The 20436-nt window shown below is 34.8% G+C and overlaps 2 protein-coding genes across 3 annotated transcripts in view; one reads left to right on the top strand and one right to left on the bottom strand.

Annotated features, from left to right (window-relative positions):
• The first annotated feature begins 10717 nt into the window (after nucleotides 1–10717).
• Nucleotides 10718–17217, top strand: LOC142973736 (ATP-dependent RNA helicase DDX54). The gene is made up of 12 exons (XM_076115722.1): nucleotides 10718–11037; nucleotides 11258–11437; nucleotides 11716–11899; nucleotides 12127–12473; nucleotides 12792–13002; nucleotides 13357–13589; nucleotides 13954–14145; nucleotides 14344–14457; nucleotides 14660–14799; nucleotides 16119–16254; nucleotides 16522–16675; nucleotides 17000–17217. The coding sequence occupies exons 1-12, from the start codon at nucleotides 10840–10842 to the stop codon at nucleotides 17173–17175; spliced, it is 2265 nt and encodes a 754-aa protein (XP_075971837.1). The 5' UTR covers nucleotides 10718–10839; the 3' UTR covers nucleotides 17176–17217.
• A 293-nt stretch (nucleotides 17218–17510) lies between these two features.
• fwd (phosphatidylinositol 4-kinase beta fwd) overlaps nucleotides 17511–20436 on the bottom strand; it is a 52416-nt gene continuing 49490 nt past the window's right edge. For both annotated transcript variants that reach the window (XM_076115718.1, XM_076115719.1), the window contains exon 10: nucleotides 17511–20404. In XM_076115718.1, coding sequence (XP_075971833.1) covers nucleotides 20223–20404 — 182 coding nt within the window. In that variant the 3' untranslated portion in view covers nucleotides 17511–20222. The remainder of the gene's footprint in view (nucleotides 20405–20436) is intronic.

Below are 20436 nucleotides of genomic sequence, written 5' to 3'. Positions count from 1 at the left end.
CCGTTAACAACCTGTCAACCTCGTCACAGGATAAAAAGATTTGTAGTGGAACAAAAGGGCTCTCTATCACCCCATTGTTGCACTGAACAATGTTATTACACATCAGATACAAAGGCGACTGGAAACAGTGTTGCGTCACACTTTGTAATTCTAGAACCGGGGTGGCGAACTTGTGGGTAGATTTTATTAGGAAAATTTTGTAATTCAGTCGCTCCATGTAAAATACTGATATTCGGGTGCATCCAGTGATTACTGCTGCCAGTAAAGGACTCTCGGAAAATTATTTTATTAAAAAAAGAAACAAAAGCAATACAAAAAAGTTATTGAACAATATTAACGGCCAATATATTGAGAGCATCCATGGCGCAGTGATTAAGTTGCTTGCCACGCCACTAACAGTCCGTCTAGAACTCGTGGATTCAGTTCTAACACGGAAGAAATATTTGTGTGAACTACAAATAGTTGTTTTTTGTCTGGTTGTACTTTGTCTCCGTATTCTCCGCAACATAAAAAAACTATACTCTCTACTACAGTTCTCGTAAATAAGACAGTAAATTAACGTTGAGTCGACCATGTTTAAGGCCGTATGTTGGGCCTATAAGAAACTGACTATAGAAAGAAAAACGGAAAATGTTTAGAACTCCTGCTCTGAAACCTTCAGTAAACAAGTTTGACACCCTTTGATACATCAGAGTAACCTGTAGAGTGCTAACTTTATCCCTTTTGTGCACACTGAGTCATTACTGGCGCAACTGCGTATGAACTACGATCTGTTATGGCTATTTGTAGTGTCTGACACGTGGTATTTTAAACAATGACTTTTATTTTTTCATTTACAGCTGTACGCGAAATATTTAGTTATTATTTTGGTAAAAAATAAATAAAAATAAGATAACATTTGTTAGCAGAGGATATTGACCGTATGATGCTATAAAATAAAATAAAGTTTTTTCAGCAAATTACAAATTCCTTTTTTATGAATATATACAGAACATACACACATATATTCATTCCCAGTTAATTATCATTGACGCAGACACTAGAGCCCTAAACAAAATTAAAAGGATGTAATCATAACTTTCAAACCTTCGCTGCATTCTGCGCCGAAACGTCAGGCAATCCGAGGTAAAATCCGTGTTTGCGTTAATTCTATTATGGATGTATAGCATTTTCCTTTCATTGTATTTCGTTATGATTGTTGTGGAACTTTCCGCAAATAAAGTGATTGGATTCATAGGGAAAAGCCCAAAAACTAGGAAATAAATCTTCGAAACAATCTCAAAACAGAGCTAAGTTCAGGGCCAGTATAAATTACTAATTTTAGCAACTATGACGTTACTTGCCGTTCTTACGTGTTCTCATACACGTTTACTGCACTTACATCAATATAATCCTTATTTGGTACAATACTTTAACCAGTTTTCAACTGACGTCAGATCGTATGACAAAAATGCAGTAGCCAAATTTACTTTTTCGCAGAAATATAAACTACAAAACCCGGAACAGATTTATAGTGAGTCATATAAATAATTTAGTTTAATATGGGGAATTTTTGTATGGATATTAATGAGTCAATCATTTTAGTACAAAGTTGTTTTAGAGGTCAATCTTCATGATAAAACTTTCCATTCGGTAAAGTGCAATGTCTAAAGTTAAAGGTTATCGCTGTTATTGCACTGGATGTCGTAGGTTCGATTTCCAATTTATGCTACCAATATTGTGTATGACTCTCACTTGTGTTGTACTTACTAGAGCTACCTCGTCTGTGTGTAATTTACCTGACTATTTTTGCCTATAAAAGTCTATGAAATTAACTAAGTAATTGTCAACAATTCAAGTAAAAGCCTGCAAAATGAAACATCGCTCTTACTTGACTTCCGTATTCCTCTTTAGAAGCAGCTGCCATAAAGCGTTCCTAAAAGTTTGCCGATAATATAGTACAATTTACTACGACCGCAGCGGCAAATATAATGGTACTTGTTTTTACGAAAGCCCTGACTTCGTGAGAAGGGTCAGATCTGTGGTTGTGGTCACAATCTAGTGACATCGGCTAGTAATAAATAATTCGTATTGATTTGTTTTGGATCTCGGAAAGGTTTGAAGCGTTTGTAAACGGAAACGACGCTTTGTCTGCCCGTGTTTCAAGGAAATCCTTTGTGATGACAGTTTTATAGAATTACAAAGAAATAGTACAGTTTAGAGAGTTTTACAGTTTTTCCGTTTCTTTATTTTTATTATAATATGAAATTTAAAAATGGTTCTGGTCTAAGTGTTACTAAGTTTGTTCTTATATCTATTTTACTATAAATTGTAGAAGGGTAGAATATTTACTTCAATTTTGTGTTTATGTTTGGCATTAAATCAATAAGATAAATAGTAGGAACACATGCTAGAAGTATAAACGTCTAATGCAAGAAATCGAGATTTTTCGCGTCGCAAATAAATATGGCGACAAGTTTTTAATAGGCATCAGCATGAGAACAAGGACATTTTATAAATAGAAAAATATACAGAAATCAAGACATAATATTATTATACATAATATAAGAAGACTCGAGATCTGGAATTAAAAAACGCAACAAGACAGTATGTAATTAAAAACTTTACGAATAAATGAGGGAGCCATTGTCTTCCACGTGATGATTAAAATAAAAAATACTGAAATTATCTCCTTTACTTCACGCCATTATAAACTTTTTATCGGCACTATAGCTTCTACCCGCGACTCTGGCCGCATGCAAAAATTTCCCGGGATAAAATCCTAGTTGTGACGCAAATAACGTCAAAATCCGTGCTGTAGTTTTGTCGTACAAGCAAACTTTTCCATTTATATTATACACTAGCGGACTGGCCTGACTCCGTCAAGATATGGTACAATTTTATCCCGTTCTTTTCACTTCCGTGGAAATTTTGATCTCATCGATCCCATAGAAACCCAATAGCAACAAAAAAAAAGCATTCAATTCAGTTTTGTTGTTCCGAAGTTACGTGCGTATATACATATATTTTGTTGATATTTTTTTATGTATGTAGATTCTATGATTACTGTTGGATAATAATATAATTAAAGCATTCCAGCAAGATAGTTTTCAATTATCCCTAATTTGTTAGTAACAAAACGCCTCACGCTTTTCAACATAATAAATTTTCCAAGAAATAAATTACTATTTTCTCAGGGATGTCTATTATATAATTATAATACAACACTTTTTTAATACGCATAATGGCGCTAATTTAATAATTCTATTGTTTTTTTTATCACCTTTCTAGAATAATTACAGAAGTCATGGGAACTTTGTCGCTAAGAATGTAGAGAAAATAGTTGCTGCTGATGGAAGAGGTATTATTATTCAGTTTTAGCAGATCATACAATTTTAGGGTTGCGTACCCCAAGGGTAAAACAGGACCATATTACTAAGCCTCCGCTGTCTGTCTCCAGGCTGTTTCTCATAATCCTTGATAGCTAGAAAGCTGAAATTTTCACAAATTATGTATATCCGTTGCCGCTATGACAGCAAATACTAAAAATTAAAATTATATATATTTAGGGTCCCCGTACAATAAACGTGTTCTTTTCGTACTGTTTTAGTTCGGAGCCCTTCGTGAGCCAGTCCAACTCGCACATGACCGGTTTTATAACCCGTTAATGTCCCACTACAGGGCAAGGGTCTCTTTTCAAGGCGGGAGGGGTTAGGCCTTGAGTCCACCTCCCTAGCCACCTGGCTGGGTTGAGGATCTTGCATGTCCTCAATAAATGTACTAAACAAATTTTAGTAATGATTTATCACGATATTTCTCTTCACCATTAACAACGGAACAAGTGACATACCTAGTTATAAAAGTCGCAGTTGATACGAACACAGGTCAATGATCAGCCGTAATTTGTGTTACCTTTGCCTAAAAGTAACACAACAATCTATTTAGTACACACCTCAGTCCTCACACCTCAGTCCTCACGCTTTAGTCAAAAAGGTTGAACAGTGCCTGACCTTCGTTTACTTAAAAGTAAGTTTCAGCAGACTACAATCTTAAGAGGAAAGTTTGGTGTCTTGAGTTCTTTGATAGTCATTATCTTATTCTAAGATAGAAATCTAGTAAATTACAGAAGCCTAGTTTTGTTCACAATAGCTCTAGTGATAAATCAAAACTTTGGTAAGGATTCTCTAAACTTTATAAGGCAATTTAACGATATTCATCCGAATATACAGTACCCAAGAAAAGCAAATTCTTGAACAAAGTTGATAACAAAATGGAACAATTGTTTAATGTGCATTTAGTATTGACATAAAGTTCTTGTAAAAGTGATCTCTAACACAGCAGCCATACTTTGGATTGCTCTACATATTTATCACCAACAGGTGATTCTCGAATACGTGTATAAATCTTTTCCAAAAAAAATATTTCCCAACAGTAGCCTGGAATTCATTGACATTGTAAGTGGTGACACCTCTATTACATCCTTAAGTAAAAGTGGCGCAATATATATGAATACACGCAGGTCATAAATAAACACAGTATATTTAAATCAACATTTAATAATAGGTAATTAGTTGTCTTATTTTTTCCCAAAAACTGCTTAATGCATTATGTATCTACATTTAAAACACTAAACAAACAGCACGTGTTCTTGTATTTGAACACAATTATCAAGTACTCACGGCTCAACAGATTTGGCAAACAAAAATAACATTCTAAATATAGCTCGTATGTCATTAACGTATAATTTCAAGTAAACATAAGGTAATATGCGTCAAAAAGCCTATTCGAGTTTGTTCGAAGAACGACAGCGATGGCCTACAATAATTCCAAGAATACGATGCTCCGCACGAAATTTCGAATGATTTTTTACCAAGATTTCATTTTTCCATGTTTTGTTCACATTTTAATCTTCTAAAACTACTGTAGTTACTGAATATACATACATCGCGACCATTTATGGTGACGTAGCGCTACATAACATCACGCTTGTGATTCCCGAAGGTGTTGCACTCTATGAATAAGCACCCACGTTTTGCCATTAACAATGTTAGTTCCAAGTAGCCTATTACCATATCCCGGGCACGTTGCAAAATTCTGGCCTTTTATTGAGATTTTTCTTATATGAATTAGAAAATACCAATAGCAATTCGCCTGACACGGAAACCCGAGATGTCTGCATGGCAGTCACAAAATACAAAACAAACGAAATCAAAAACATGCATTTAAACTGATTTTAGATTTCGTCATCGAATAGTTATCGAATCTTCGGATAAAAGAAACATACTGAGTATGCCTACTGATCTTGTGAATTCTTCTATAGCTGACAAAAAACGCGGAAAACCCGCAGTCTGCCGGTGTTTGCGGTTTTTTCATTCACAGTTAACCTTCTATTCAGTGGAGTTGCGGTTTTCAACACTACTGCGTAAGGCTTTTGTCTAATAGCTGATATATAGCGATGAGCGAGTTGAAGGTTGTATGTATATTGTTAATAAATTTAACGGATCTATTCAACTTTACGTTTGCTACAACTATCAAATGAATTAAAAATTTTTCATATTTTTTGTATGGAATTCGCCCACCGTTTGTATTTTCACAGTAAAACTCCTTAAAAATTTAAATGCCAAAGGCTGCAGTACTTGCACTGAATTGATTGAATTATGCAACACGCTAATATTTGTTTTAATTAATTATTTCTAGGATTTACCTATACCTACTTCCATTAATGCAGGCTGGATGGAGGACCCTTCCCGTAAGCAAAAACTTTGAACACGGATAAAAGAAATCTTCTGGAATATACAAGCTATTCTAATTGAATTAATACTTAGCTTTGTTGGTGGGTCACATCATAAAAGACTAACTTTATTCTGATTCACACTCCGGCATTAACAAAATTTTAACAGTAATAAAAACCGTCATTATAACGACAGCATCAAACCGAAGGCGGCCAGTGAACCTAAATGAACCCTTTACCTTGACTTGCCTTACATTCTTGAGTAGTCTTTAACTTATTAAATGTTAAAATTCTTTGTACTTGAAAAGAAATACGTTAATTCAATTCCTTCACGGAAATTGTGTTATTTACAAAGAGGTAATTGTTTCGGCTCTTCTTTAAATCGGTCGTTATTTTTTTGTTAATTTCGAAACATGCCAGATACATTTATTAAATACTAATCATATTATTATTACGAATAAAAATGAAGATATTTCTGTCACGGCCAGGGTGTGGCCGCTGCATAGCAACTTCTTGGAGCCACTAGAAGAGAGTTAGTGAGCTGCAGACGAGATATTTACACTCGAATCGACTTGACTCATTTAGAATTGCTCTTGTGTCGCGGGGATTTTTGCAAAAAATCAAACAACGGACACAAAGTACAACCAGACTCCCAATTTGGGAATCGAACCCACGTCCTCCCGACGCAACGGTAGCGGCGTGGCCACCTAAGCCACTGCGCCACGTAGGCAGTCGAACATACACAACCATACACAAAACACTGATAAATATTCTAGTCGCTTATCGCTATCAGAGGGACTAACTCTCTTCAATTAGCCTCACTGCTTAATGTAGTACAGGTTAATCTAGGTTATGTCATTCATAAAACATCACACAGTTATACTCTCTTAAGTGTTATGCTCTTTTGTTTTCGAAAAACACTTTACAATAGATCTTAATAAGGTTTTTTAAGCAATAAACAGATTTTTCAATGAGTTTTGTCTGAGTGATGACATATTTATTGAGCTCTTTAAAAGCATGCCTTTATACAAGTTTTAAAGAATTTGATGTATATTTTTGTCGTAAAACGAATTTGTTTTAACAAGGCCATCAAGTATTTATAATATTATGAGACATCTACATTAAAATAAGGTGTATTTTAAACAAAATATCAACGCTTAACATCATCTAAAATAGAGCTATATTATGAAACTTAATACCAAACAGAAAAAGCGCAGTGTTTTCAGTCAATTTCTTGTCAACTATCGAGTTCATATCGCTTACATGTCGAATTACTTTACACTAGAAATACTGAGCGATGTGAGTATTTAAAGTAACCAAGAATATTTGAAAAACTCATGTTCTAGTTGGAACAAGCAATTGGGTGAGTAGGTACCTATCGATTGATCCTACCATAGAGATTATCATCATTAATGGTTTCCGAGGCGAGTGCGAGAGATGTTAATACGAAACACAATTTTTACACGGTTTCAAGCATGCCTCCTGAATTTCTCAGAAAACCAATTTAAGTGTAGAATATCTCCTTGTACCAAGTGTGAGAAAACGTTATCTTGAGGTCATACCCTCCTCCAGTTTTCGTGAATTTAAAGCCATCCTAGTGTAATCACTTAGAACTCTAACGCTAGGATTTACGAGCTTTAAGACCTAGGCTGTGGAAGCCTTGAACTTTAAGGCTTTTAGTGACTATTAAAATGTCATGTAGATCTCTCACTTGAGGATATTACCTAGTATAATATTACAACCCTAGGATAGTGATAAAGATAGAATTTAACAACTACCTCAACTAACTACCAGTTGCTGTTGAGAGGCACTCTAATCATTTTTTTTTTAAGATAAATTTAGATTAATTGACTCGCGATGTGGCGATATGAGTTTCCTTTATTCTTAAGTTTTAAAATAGTAGAACTTGATGAAGTGGGTTTGCCTACTAACCTGTCTTTCCAGTATATATTTAGCCTCTCAGGAATCTTATTCTGTTTCGTCCACTCAGGGACTGACTGAACAAAAGATTAGGTACTTACTTATTCTTCTTATGGTTGTGCAACGGGCCATGAATACCTCAAAGTATTGCATGTTACCTCTCTTAGGAACAGGACACGAATCAATCATAAATAAACTGTGTGAAAATAAAACAAAGAAATCAAAGAAACGTCTCTTTTTGTGCCACATTTCCTGATTACATCGTGTTGTAAGCTTCAGTTTTTCAACAATCGCTAATTTTATTGTATTCACACATGCGACAGGCGACAAAAAGTCTCTGGATTATTCTTTTAAAGCAATTAATCAAGGTTTCATTCTTATTGATGAAAGATGGGTAATTCATTGTGTCAATTAGTGGAAAAAAATGATGCATTGTGAGAGCGAATGATTTATTGAAACTGCCCTTTCAATATTGAATCGTAACGTAACCATGTTGCAATATTTACTGATCTATAATTAAACCAACTTGGACTGACCAATATTATAGCTACGTAAATATTTGGATTAAGTACATCCATTCAAAAATATTATGCATGAACTCATGAAATTTTTATTTAAGCAATCAAAAATTGGTTTTCGAATTCGAGGCACGTTTTCGATCCTGGTTACTGAATGAACGTCGAAAAAGCTTTTGGCCGTGTACCTATTTCTCTTGTAAAAGACTCACATGATTGAATATTTCACAAATCAGAATTTCTAAATAAGTACGCATTTCCATAGACCCGTCTCCTTCCTAAGATCCTTGAAGCAAATAGTAAACAACATTACTCAGAAAGCACAGCCACCAACAGGAACCATGCATCTATGCTAATCATTAATGCAAAACAAAACTGCAACTGATTTTCAACTCTATACTCCACAGCCAAAGGTTGAAAATCAACCGAATAAAACAAAAGTTTTTCTGCAAGAAAGATAGGTCGGGCAAGACGAATTATGTAATCTAGTTGGTCTAATACGGAAGCATTGATTATGAAAGAAGTCAACAACAGGAACATTTTTTATGAAAGACAGATAAACAAGTTTAGTAGGCCAATCTATGATTTATGTACGAAGGGTCAGATTTATTCTGTTGTTAGGTGCCCGCTATCTGAATTGCTGACCCTAAAGAGATATAAATAAAACCCTATAGATAACATGAAATTGTTTGTTTGTTACTATGTAATGATGAAACTATGATAAATCAAAACTCGGGCAAAATTACCCATAGGAACGGGTACGACGTATCTGTTATTTATTAATACACTGAGTAATGTTTTTGTGGTTTAGATGTAAAATTAAATTAGAAGACAGATTAATGTATACCTAAGTTGAAGACCATGCTTTGCTGGTGCCTTTTGGTTACTAAAATGCGACTGAACAAAAAACTATAATGTCCTCACATTAGTAATCATTAGTTCATTTGAAAGTCCATCATGGGTTTTGAATGTTCGCCCAAAATAATGATTTTGTTGTCTGCTGCCTTAACTAAGATTTTCATGATGTCCCGGTTTTAAAATCTAGCTCTCATCAGCTCTCTTATTTCAGACCAGGACTCATTGAATGAGGTTTAGTGATCTTTCTTACAAAGAGTATTAGATATCTACGTGGAATAGGAAATGACAGTAAACTGATGATTCAATAAATAATGTTCTGAGTGCAAATGCGTATATTAACGCGTCCGTATTTGATATCATAAGGAAAACACCTCTGTTCAAATTGATCTGATATGCATGTTTGGACGCAAGGTTAGCAGTTAGACGGTAGGTATAACTATCATTTATACCCAGAAGTGATTAAGGTGAAATATATTTGATTGACGATGAATGATCATAAAATCTAGTCTCAATAAACAAATATTATAAAAACATGTTTGATTCCGCTACTGCGAAATAAGTAGGTAAGGTATTAATTTTGTGAATAATTTATAATGTTCTTAGAATTTGTATGTGCCTAAAAATAATATGCTATATTTGTTTTTAGGTTTCTCAGTACCAGCCAGGCTTATTGCAGATTCGCAAGGATAAGGGTTTTCGCACAATCCCTGGCACAAGATACCGTACCTATTATTCCCAACAGGCGTAATGAAAGTGTATTTATCTGAAAGCGCAATCACGCATTAGTAAAATAAAATTAATCCAACTATGTACTATTATTAATATTCATAATATAGTTGCAGTAAACGATTTATTCCCACGATGCCCCAGTATTGTTCCACATTTTCAAATTAATATTTGCGGAAACTATCAATTCGTTTTTTTACCAAAGTTGTTCCTCCCACGTGCCAGTATTCGGCAATGATCTTGATCCGTTGACTCGTAGGAAATAAACAAAAGTCACATGCACTAACATGCAAAACTCAAATTATCAAACTATAAATTACCATGTTTGACTGGCCAATCACTTTGGCAGTCGTTCAAAATGTTTGTAATGATTATTCGTGCATATAAATCTATTCATTTAAGCCATTGGCACGTTTTCTATCAATATTTTTAAGCAAAACTTTTATCTTTAAAAATAGATAAACTTCGTCGTTCCATTGATTTATTCCTGACTGTTTTGATTAAATTGTACATTACATATTAGAAACAAATATGAGACAAATAGTAAGGCAATATTATATAAAATCAATATGCCTTTAAAACAGTACGTATTTAAATCGGCAGGTCCTTGAACTTACAGTCTAGGAAGTTTGGGTAATTTGTCATATGATTATTAGGCACTAAAATTGCTAATAAAAGTTTATTTCACTCATAAATTACATTAATTATGAGCCTGTAGAGAAGTATTTTTCTCTGTAACTTAACAAAGGAATAAGTTTACTTTATAAATCGTGTAACAAAAATTTTTGTTTATAATTTTTCATAAAAAAAAGAATGAAGATTATGACTGTGTATAGTAGTTGTAGGTAGGTAAATTATTACAATTCTACTCATAACCTGTTATACATTATGACACCTGTTAAATTAAAAAGGATATTAAATTATTTCTAACTTCGCTGACTGGAAAACGAAACGTTATTAATATCAAATTGACAGCTGTAAACGTCAAAACTGTCTCATGTCAAGTAAATGTCAAAATAAATACATGCGCGATTCTTTCACGTGTTGTTATTAATATTTATTCTTATAATGTAAAAGTAATGCAAATTGTGTTAAATAGAGTTATTCAAAATGGTTAAAACTAAAGAACTGGACGATCATCTCCCAGGGTTCGATGCCCCTGAGGAGGAAGACACGCAAAATGAAACTCAAAGCAAAAATAAGAAAAAGAAGGCTTCTGGAGGGTTTCAGTCCATGGGATTTAGCTTCCCGATCATTAAAGGTATAACTAAAAGGGGATATAAACAGCCAACGCCTATACAACGTAAGGTAAGTGTTAAAAAGTCTGCCTAGAGCCCTAGACTAATACTGTTAAGAACTTAACCTCAAAAACAAAGTTTGTAAATACACCGTTTCACATGCTTTTCCTCTTACGTTACGTCAAAAATACATTGTTAACGTTTGCTAAAGTAACATTATTCAAAAGATTATATCTTCTACAAATTGTTTATTACAACAGGTGACAAAAGTTGTACATATTTTTTTTCAGACAATCCCTCTAGCACTAACAGGCAAAGATGTTGTGGCTATGGCGCGCACAGGTTCAGGTAAAACAGCCTGTTTTGTACTGCCTATATTGGAGAAACTACTGGCTCCAAACACCAAACCCTTGCCTGGGAAAAACTTCAGAGCTCTTATATTGTCTCCTACAAGAGAGTTGGCACTACAGGTATTGTTTAACTTTTTTGTTTGTATACCTATTTTATAAAAAATGTTGATAGTTAATTCAGTTTATTTTTAAGTTAAGTCTGCTATAGCTATTCTTACAATAACTACTCCTTAAATCCAATGTTCAACGATATTACACAATACCGTATTCATATTGTAAAATACAATTGTCATCAATCAATAAATTTTAATCCTGCCCTTAAATAAACATGAAAACTTGCTTGTGAATTTTGTAAATTAGTAAGCAGATAATTGATAATAACTTGTTATTGATTTCAGACATTAAGATTTGTGCGAGAACTAGGCAAGTTTACAGGACTCTCATCAGCAGCCATTCTTGGTGGAGAGTCAATAGAACAACAGTTCAGTGTTATGTCCGGCACTGCACCTGACATTGTAGTTGCTACACCTGGTCGTTTCCTGCACATTTGTATTGAAATGAACTTGAAATTGGACAACATTAGTAAGCATTTTTTACTTACTTCACATACTTTACCATGTTTACTAACATAAGGAAGAAATGCTGTGATTATGGCTCTTCAAGTTATGTAGAATCTAAAATAGCTGTTGGAAATTAGACTCCATTTTTACTTACATTAACTTACCTTCATGCTCCATGCATAATTATTTCGGGGTAAATTTAGGTATTAAAATAGTAATAATTCTAATCTGTTATATTTTCTTTTACAGAAATCGTGGTCTTTGACGAAGCCGACCGTTTATTTGAACTCGGTTTCGGCGAGCAACTTCAAGAAATCGTAGCTCGTTTACCATCAACACGTCAAACACTACTTTTCTCTGCGACTTTACCTAAGATGTTGGTAGAATTCGCTCGCGCGGGTCTTTCAGACCCCATGCTCGTTAGATTAGACGTTGATTGGAAGTTACCATCTACGTTATGGCTTGGATGGATAGCGGTAAGAGCAGAGTTGAAGACTGCAGCTCTGTTGCTGTTGTTGGATAAAGTACTGACACCGAAAACACCACAAGCGGTTGTATTCGCTGCTACTAAACATCATGTGGAGTATTTGAATTTGGTGAGTTTTGTTTATGGTTATTACCTAAATTATTACTTTTCACAAAATGCTGTAAATTGTTGATTCAATCAAATTTCTTATGTTTTGAACTAGTTCTCTTAACTCTTATTTACTATTGAACGAGTACATGCTCTTCTAATAACGCAACAGTCAACTCTTAGTGCTAAGTGCAAATAAGCAGGATTGATCCCTTTGCAAGTACGTCTTCTAGGTGTCGAGGTATCCTTACGATGATTTCCTTTATTGTAAACATTTATTGAAACCTGTTAAGAAAAAGGGCTCCAATTCCTTTTTCTCTAATGTAACCTTTCTTCACAGATCCTACAAAAAGCAGGTATATCATCAACTTACGCGTACTCCGGCCTCGACGCGTCAGCTCGTAAGATAGCGCTCGGTCGATTCACTAACAACAAATGTTCTGTGCTCATCGTCACTGATGTAGCAGCCCGAGGTCTGGACTTGCCAGCTTTAGACACGGTTATCAATTACAACTTCCCTGCTAAACCGAAGCTGTTTGTTCATAGAGTTGGTATGTACCTGTTTACGCTTTATTGATAGAGTATGTAGATATTGTAGATGAAAACGTTATTAAAAGATCTGAACGATATATCGCAACATACTGAATAAACTTTAAAAAAATCACTTTACAAAACTAAAATAAACTATACAAAAATCTAAAAATACCAAATATTTCACAATGCAATTTTTTTTGCATTTCAAATTTTTTTGAGTGTCTTTGATGTTAAAAAGAAAATCCTCTACTTTCGATGCCTATACATATTACTGACATTAAATCCAGCACTACTGTAAGATTAATAAAATATGTCTATATGTTTAAGCAATCACCTCATTCACATACTAAAAAGACACGTTTATATCACAGGTCGTAGTGCTCGCGCGGGTCGTGCCGGTCGCGCCTTCTCTCTCGTAGCAGCCGAAGACATCGCTCACCTCCTCGACCTACAGCTATTCTTGGGAGCAGAGCTGATACTACCTAGTCAAGTAGCAGAACATGGTACTAAGTGTCCCAGTGGAGTGTGGGGCGGAATACCCACTGCTCAGTTGGAGTTACGGCATCAGGATATCGTGGCGTGGGATAAGAACTGCTCTGAGATTGTAAGTAAATTATATTATTTATGTAAACCTAATAGGAACTGTCCCGTTTTGATTTTCCAATGCATATAAAGTTGTATTTTGACGTTGGTAACGTCTACGTACACGGCCGTATACGCATGCGTGAGTTACGAACGAATAACGGTCGTAATCGTTATGAGTGTAACTATATTTAGTTGATACTTACATTACTTACCCCTAATATTTCAATATTTAAAAGATTTTCAGTAGACACTCGTACATTAACAATCAAGACATAATTAAAAACCGTTTGTATAGTCATTCGGAAGTTACATCGATCAGATAGGCAAGTTAAATATATAACTTCTTTAAACGTTGGGAGATATAAATAAATATATTTCTACAGGAAGAAGCAGCCCGCACATGTTCCCGCGGCTGGCAACAATACGTGAAATGGCGTGAGCCTGCCTCGGCCGAGGCTAACAAACGTGCCAAAACGACCGACCTGCCCACACTACCACACCCCTTCTTAATAGAGGAGGGAGAAGGCGATGCCATCGATATGATAGAGCAGATTAAGAATTATACGCCTAAAGGAGTGAGTAACATTAGATATGAATTGATATTTTGAAACCCTACACAGCACCAATATCTTATAGACCTATAGAAAATCCTCTTAAAGAGCAGTAGTTTTATTTGTGCTGTTAATTGTGTAAATGGCCTGAATACTAAACGAAATATAAAGTAACAATACATAAGTAAAAAATGTGTGCTTAAGGTGAAATTATTATTTCAGACAATTCTGGAGTTATCAGCTAAGAATGACTCACCGATGTATTTAGCGATGAAGCGCAAGAAACAAGTTCACGGCAAAATGGTGCAGAAAGTTCGTGACATTAAGAAATTAAAGGTTAGAAATCGTTTTCCTTAGTAGTAGTATGATATGAATCAATAATTTCCTTAAAAAAATTATGATGTCAAAAAAAAACAGAAATGAGCCACTATTATTCATCCATTTTTAACCAACGACGTAACAACAAAAAGCACATTTTTATACTAATAGTGTTGTCATTATAGTTGATTTTTACTATGACATATACGATATATTTCAGGCGGAAGGGATACTTGAAGACACAAGTAACCTCAAACCAAGTAGACCTGCAAATGAACCACCCAAGAAGAAAAAGAAAGAAGTTGTCCGCGATGAGAACTACATATCTCATTTTGCTAGTGATCAACATACTGAGATGGGGTAAGAGTACATTTATACTATACTACATTTTGCTAGTTCCTGGCTAACTAGAGGCTGACACGCTCATAGTCTTTAATCCGCAAAAGAATTACAACACTTACATTTGACTTGTAGATTTACGTGCACGTGCATGTACTATCGAACAAACTGAATCATGACCCACCATGTGCTCATTTTCTAAAACGCGTCTATATACGGTTAGGTCGAAATTGGCTTGAACCTTTCGTTTCCTTGGTAATGAATTTGTTATCTGTCATTATTGCGACAAATCTTTGTGCGCCAATACAATAATGCTTTGCTACCGTTTTCAACAGGCTCCGTGGCGTAGTGGGTTGATGTTACGACTGCGACGCGTCAGGAGTGGGTTCGATACCCACTCAGGGCATGGTTTATTCGGCCATTATAGGAAATAATGTAACTATAAAAATTAAATAATATAGGGTAACCAGCATAGTTATTACCCGATTAAGGAATTGATACACAATTTTGGTCAATAGTGTCTTTATTTAGTAAAACATTGACATAAACTCAATTATAAACGCAACTTAAATATTCTTTCTAAAAGAACATCAGTCCTTTGTTTCAATAACTTTATACTAATTCAATATAAAACACTTAAAAACCATAAATACTAGCGAATACTGTTAATTCAAATGTGTTATCCTTAACAAATATTGCAACAAACTTTTACTTTTTCTTTTCGAACTACACGCCTGTCGCACAAACGTCGGACATGAGTTCTAAAAATTTTAAATGTTACCAATATTCTAAAAATGACATATATCGCAATTAATTTGAACTGGTTACTTTAGAAATTAAAATAAAAGTATTATTCCTTAACATTGGCAGTCACTGTATGATGGGCAATGACTGTAATGGTTACCCTAATCGTTTCACAGATTTCTAAATGACGTGCTATTTGATATTTGACACAAATAGGTTTTTTCGTAGTGAAAAGAGTTTAGACTATTTACATTCTACATTCAAATTAAGAGTGATTTATCGAAAACGTATCTACGCACTGTAATAACAAAGGTCAAAGTTGTATGTAGTCGTAGATACATCATAACACAGTCGTATGCATGTTTAAAATGTCCTAAGTGCAACTTTGACGATAGAGACGAAATTCTTACTGTTTTGACGGTGTCAAGCGAATTATCGGAAAAATGGGTCATGAATCAGTTGGTTCGATAGTACCTTATATACGAACGTCCATATTTTTTTGTAACAATTTCAGATTCGTTTGCGCTATTTATAATATTTAATTCCACTAAGCATCTTAAAGTGACCAAGTAAACAAAATATCGTGTTTCTATCAGTATGGCAGTGAACTTCAACGCGGGCGCAGCGAATGCTCAGCTAGAGTTAGGCGCTGACAGTGGGGACGGTGCTCGAGCTCATCGCGCTATGCTCAAGTGGGACCGTAAGAGGAAGAAGATGGTGCACGTTGATCCTGTAAGTAACCCTATTAAACGCTAGTAATGTATACCTACTACGTCCATACACTATTCTACAGGCAACAATTAGTGTTACTATTTATACATTACTTACAACATGATACGATCGCACACTTGCGAATATTTGTTGGATGTAAGCTGGCTGTAAACTAAGAACTAACTAGAAAGCAACAGAACGATAGTATACTATGATCTTCTAACTTTATTACACTTATGTAAAAAATAGTAAATACTATATCATGACTAATGAAATCTTTGTTCCCAGGACGGTGGTCGCAAGATGATCCGTACAGAGAGCGGTGGCCGCGTGCCGGCGTCGTTCCGTTCTGGACGTTACGATGAGTGGCGCAAACGAAACCAGGCTGATGCTGGCTCCGATGATGAACAACCTGCTCACGACAATAATAGGAAAAAAGCTGGTATGTATCCACCTTATTTTGACTAGTTTTCTGGTTTTGACTAGTTATCCCAGCACTTCTAGATCTAAAATCTAGCTTTATGTCTTCCTAGAAAAATTATTAGTAATAACTATTTTCTCACTTTTGCAAGCAGTCACTAACGTGTAGGACAATATTAGTAGACTTTCTGCCTTTGTTGCCTAATAATATATATTTGTAGTTTAATATAAATGCGTGTTACCACGTTGTTAACCACATAGCCTAAACTAAAACTTAATTAGTCATCGATCTTGCTTGTATGAAAGTACATCGGTAAAGAGTAACGTATTTTTTTTTGCCACACAGCATCTGAGTTCCGTCCCCACTGGGTGAAGCACAATGAGCGAGTGGCCAAGAAATCGGCTGAAGCGAAATCTAAAGAATTCAAGAACAAACAACAGATAGTCAAGGAACGTATCCGTAAGGATAAGATCAAGCAGAAACTGAAATTCAAGATGAATAAGAAGAAAAAGAAGAAGTAACTTGTAAATTATAAGTTATAATAAAATTTTCTTAAACAATTAAAAAGATTTTTCATTTTGTTATTAGGTAGAACGAAGCCACTTATTTTAACTCAACAGGGTTCATAATATGAATCTTGTCCATCGGAAAGCAAGTTGCCATAGGTATTTTGGCTAGCCTCACACTGAGTCGCATGAAACCCCTTGGGCCTTTTGTTTTATCTGCGCGTAGACAGTAATTTTCAGTGAATCTATCACATTAATTGCTTTTAATACAGATTTTAAATCGTAGTATTGAATAAAAAAATGCAGACATGTAGTTTTGGACATTCAAGGACAAAAATGAAAGTCAGACGAAAAATCATGATTATGTATATTTAAAAAATTAAGATAAACGATAGATGTTAGAGTACCTACTTACAATTACCTGTACACGATGATAAATAACGAATAATTTCGAGGAGAAATGTATCTTATTTCGGACATTTGCAATATATTCTTAAACAGAATAATTTAATATTTTACCGTAAGCGAAAACATTTATTTACAGATATATAAATTTCAACTTCAAACAAATACGAGACTATATTGAATAAAATATTTAAAGGTACGTCAGTTACACATTATCTAATAGTCCAATGACATATAGTTCACCCACACACAAATATAATAGTAATAAATATCTGGATTAAGGCTAAACTTTAAGCTGAAAGGCAATTTATACAAAATTATGAGTACTAAGCGCTGTAGCTGGTCAGTTCACTAGAGAATGTCCGAAAATAACAAATTTGTGAGAATTCAATGAAAGAATTCAACGCTTAGCGTATAAAACTTAATTATTTCACTCTGCAAATTGTTGTTCACAAAAGCGCGATAAAATAATCATAAGATATCTAAGCTGCAAACTGACCAATAACATTACAATATGTATGTCAATTAAAACTTGACACTGTAAACTAATATTATCGTAATATACAAGAAATATAAATACCAAATATATTGAAGTCATAAAATAAAATGCACGTTATATACATCATCTTTTGACTTAACACATTCTCGCCATATAAAATCAGATATTTGATAGATATAAACGATTTATACCGTCGACTGATTCATCATAAAGATTGACTATTTTATTATTACAGTGTGTAGTAAAATTGAGGAGAAAAATCGAAGTGAACAGATCGAAAAATATAAAATATTTCGTCCTGTGCTATAGTTAAAAATTTGGCAACATTCTCACTCCCTTTTTATACCCTAGAGATGTTGTAATGTCAAAGATACGAGGTATAATTTTATAATTAACGTTTACTCCTTCATTTTTAATAGTACAATAATATTGGTTCCATTACCTATCTAGTGGCGACACTGGCCAGACAACACAGAATAACAATAACCCCATATTTCATACATACATTGATATAATTCAAAAACGTCTATACTGTTATACAGATCCACCTAAATTATTTTGGTGTCTCCGAGTCTATCTAGCGTTGGACATTTATTAACAATAAGATTTTTAATTTCCACATTATACTAAGTATTAACATCTAAAACAATGCCATCTTTACACATCCCTTTGGCATTTGTGTCCACATTCATGTCATCAACAGCATTTTAAACATTCGTTACGCATTCATTTATCTCCAATGTACATACAGGATAAAACTTAAATTTAATCGGCTAAGAAACCTAAATCTAGACCACTTTTCATGCCTGAACAATCAGTCTTCTCATTGCGAAAATTATCATAATTTCATTTTATTATTTACATATTTTTTCGTTTTTTTTTTAAACATTCTATTCGCACAGTAACTTTTATACATGAAAATATTATATCTGTCAATCTGTTATTTTTACAAAGCACTACCGGGTTCTACGTAAGTGGACGGGTCGAACATATTCGTATGAATGACGAAGTGGTTAATGGTTGAGCAAATAAGGCTAAAGTTTGCAAGGTACAGCACGTGTCAGCGGATTATGGCACTAAATTACAAAATCTACGTGAAGTAAGCTAGGTTTCACATGTCAACGTGATCAATGCAAGTGAGTCTCAATGTCAATAATGGATTGATGTCTTCTTTCATAGCGAGATAACACATTCAAATATAACTAACGATTTCATTGAACGGGTCATTGTCTAGCGTAAATGATTATATAAGCATGTATAGTAACTCTATAACAGCCGTAGTTCAATTTCCTATTCAAATTATCTAAACGCACCGAGAACATAATTTGTACTCAGTATCTTCATAGTACGGATGTTATAAAGTTGCAAAACAATGAAAACTATTCAAACTTGAACAAAGGGTTTGTGAACAGGGTACATTTACCTACAGGAAGGGTATTTGCCTATAAATAACGGTCAATACAATTGCAGTTCTGTGAATAACCTTCAAGAACAATCTATTAGAGTTCGCAGTTAGTATATGCACTGCATTTTCTTATCAGTCCGTTTTACTACTTTTTAACTTTAGCAGTATACCAATGAAAGAATATGTACTGCACATATTACCTGTAGTAATGCAACGCACTACAATACCTAAGCACGGCAACTTAACAATAGAAAATCTAAGACAAAAGTTGTAGTTAAATATCATTTCACACAGTGCCTCTAATACGACAAAATGTACTGAAATAATGTGTACAAACGTCACAATTGAGAAAGGTAACAAGCGCCGTGCTTTCGGTTACAGAACTAGCGATTCTAAAACACAACGCTGAAGGTTGATAACGGAGACACATAGTGATTATAACTTTTAAACTACGATACGGGGGACACGATCAACAATTCTTGTTTCAACCGGTGGTACGATTACGAACTATTGATTAGTATAGTTTTCATGTACGAATATTGAAACAGCATTGAATTCTAAGTCATGCTTGTGTTCTATACTATAATTGAGTAAAGTTTCAGTATTCGGTCGCCAGTCTCTTCTGATTTACGCTAGGGCGTTGACGAAACTCGTTAAATAAAAATTGACGACGTCTCTACCGCAATCGTTAGTAACCGGACCGTGTCTTATCAAGTCCCCGTATGTATACGTGTATATGTCGGTAGTGGAGCCCTATAGGATGCCGTTGGTGTAGTACTGGTAGTTGTCGTAGAGGCGCGTGGACAGCGAGTGCAGCGCGTCGCGCACCAGCTTGTCGACCAGCGCCTGCAGCTGCGGCTCCGTGCGCCCCGCGTGGAACCGAGCGCGGAACGACACCACCGCGCTCGAGCTGCGCAGGCACGCCAGCTGACCGCCTGTAAGAGAAAATGCTGATTAGTATTCTGTT

Source organism: Anticarsia gemmatalis, chromosome 6 (assembly GCF_050436995.1).
Source record: "Anticarsia gemmatalis isolate Benzon Research Colony breed Stoneville strain chromosome 6, ilAntGemm2 primary, whole genome shotgun sequence".
NCBI lineage: Eukaryota > Metazoa > Arthropoda > Insecta > Lepidoptera > Erebidae > Anticarsia > Anticarsia gemmatalis.
The sequence above is the reverse complement of the archived record's forward strand: the minus strand, read 5'-3'. Positions and strand labels throughout refer to the sequence as shown.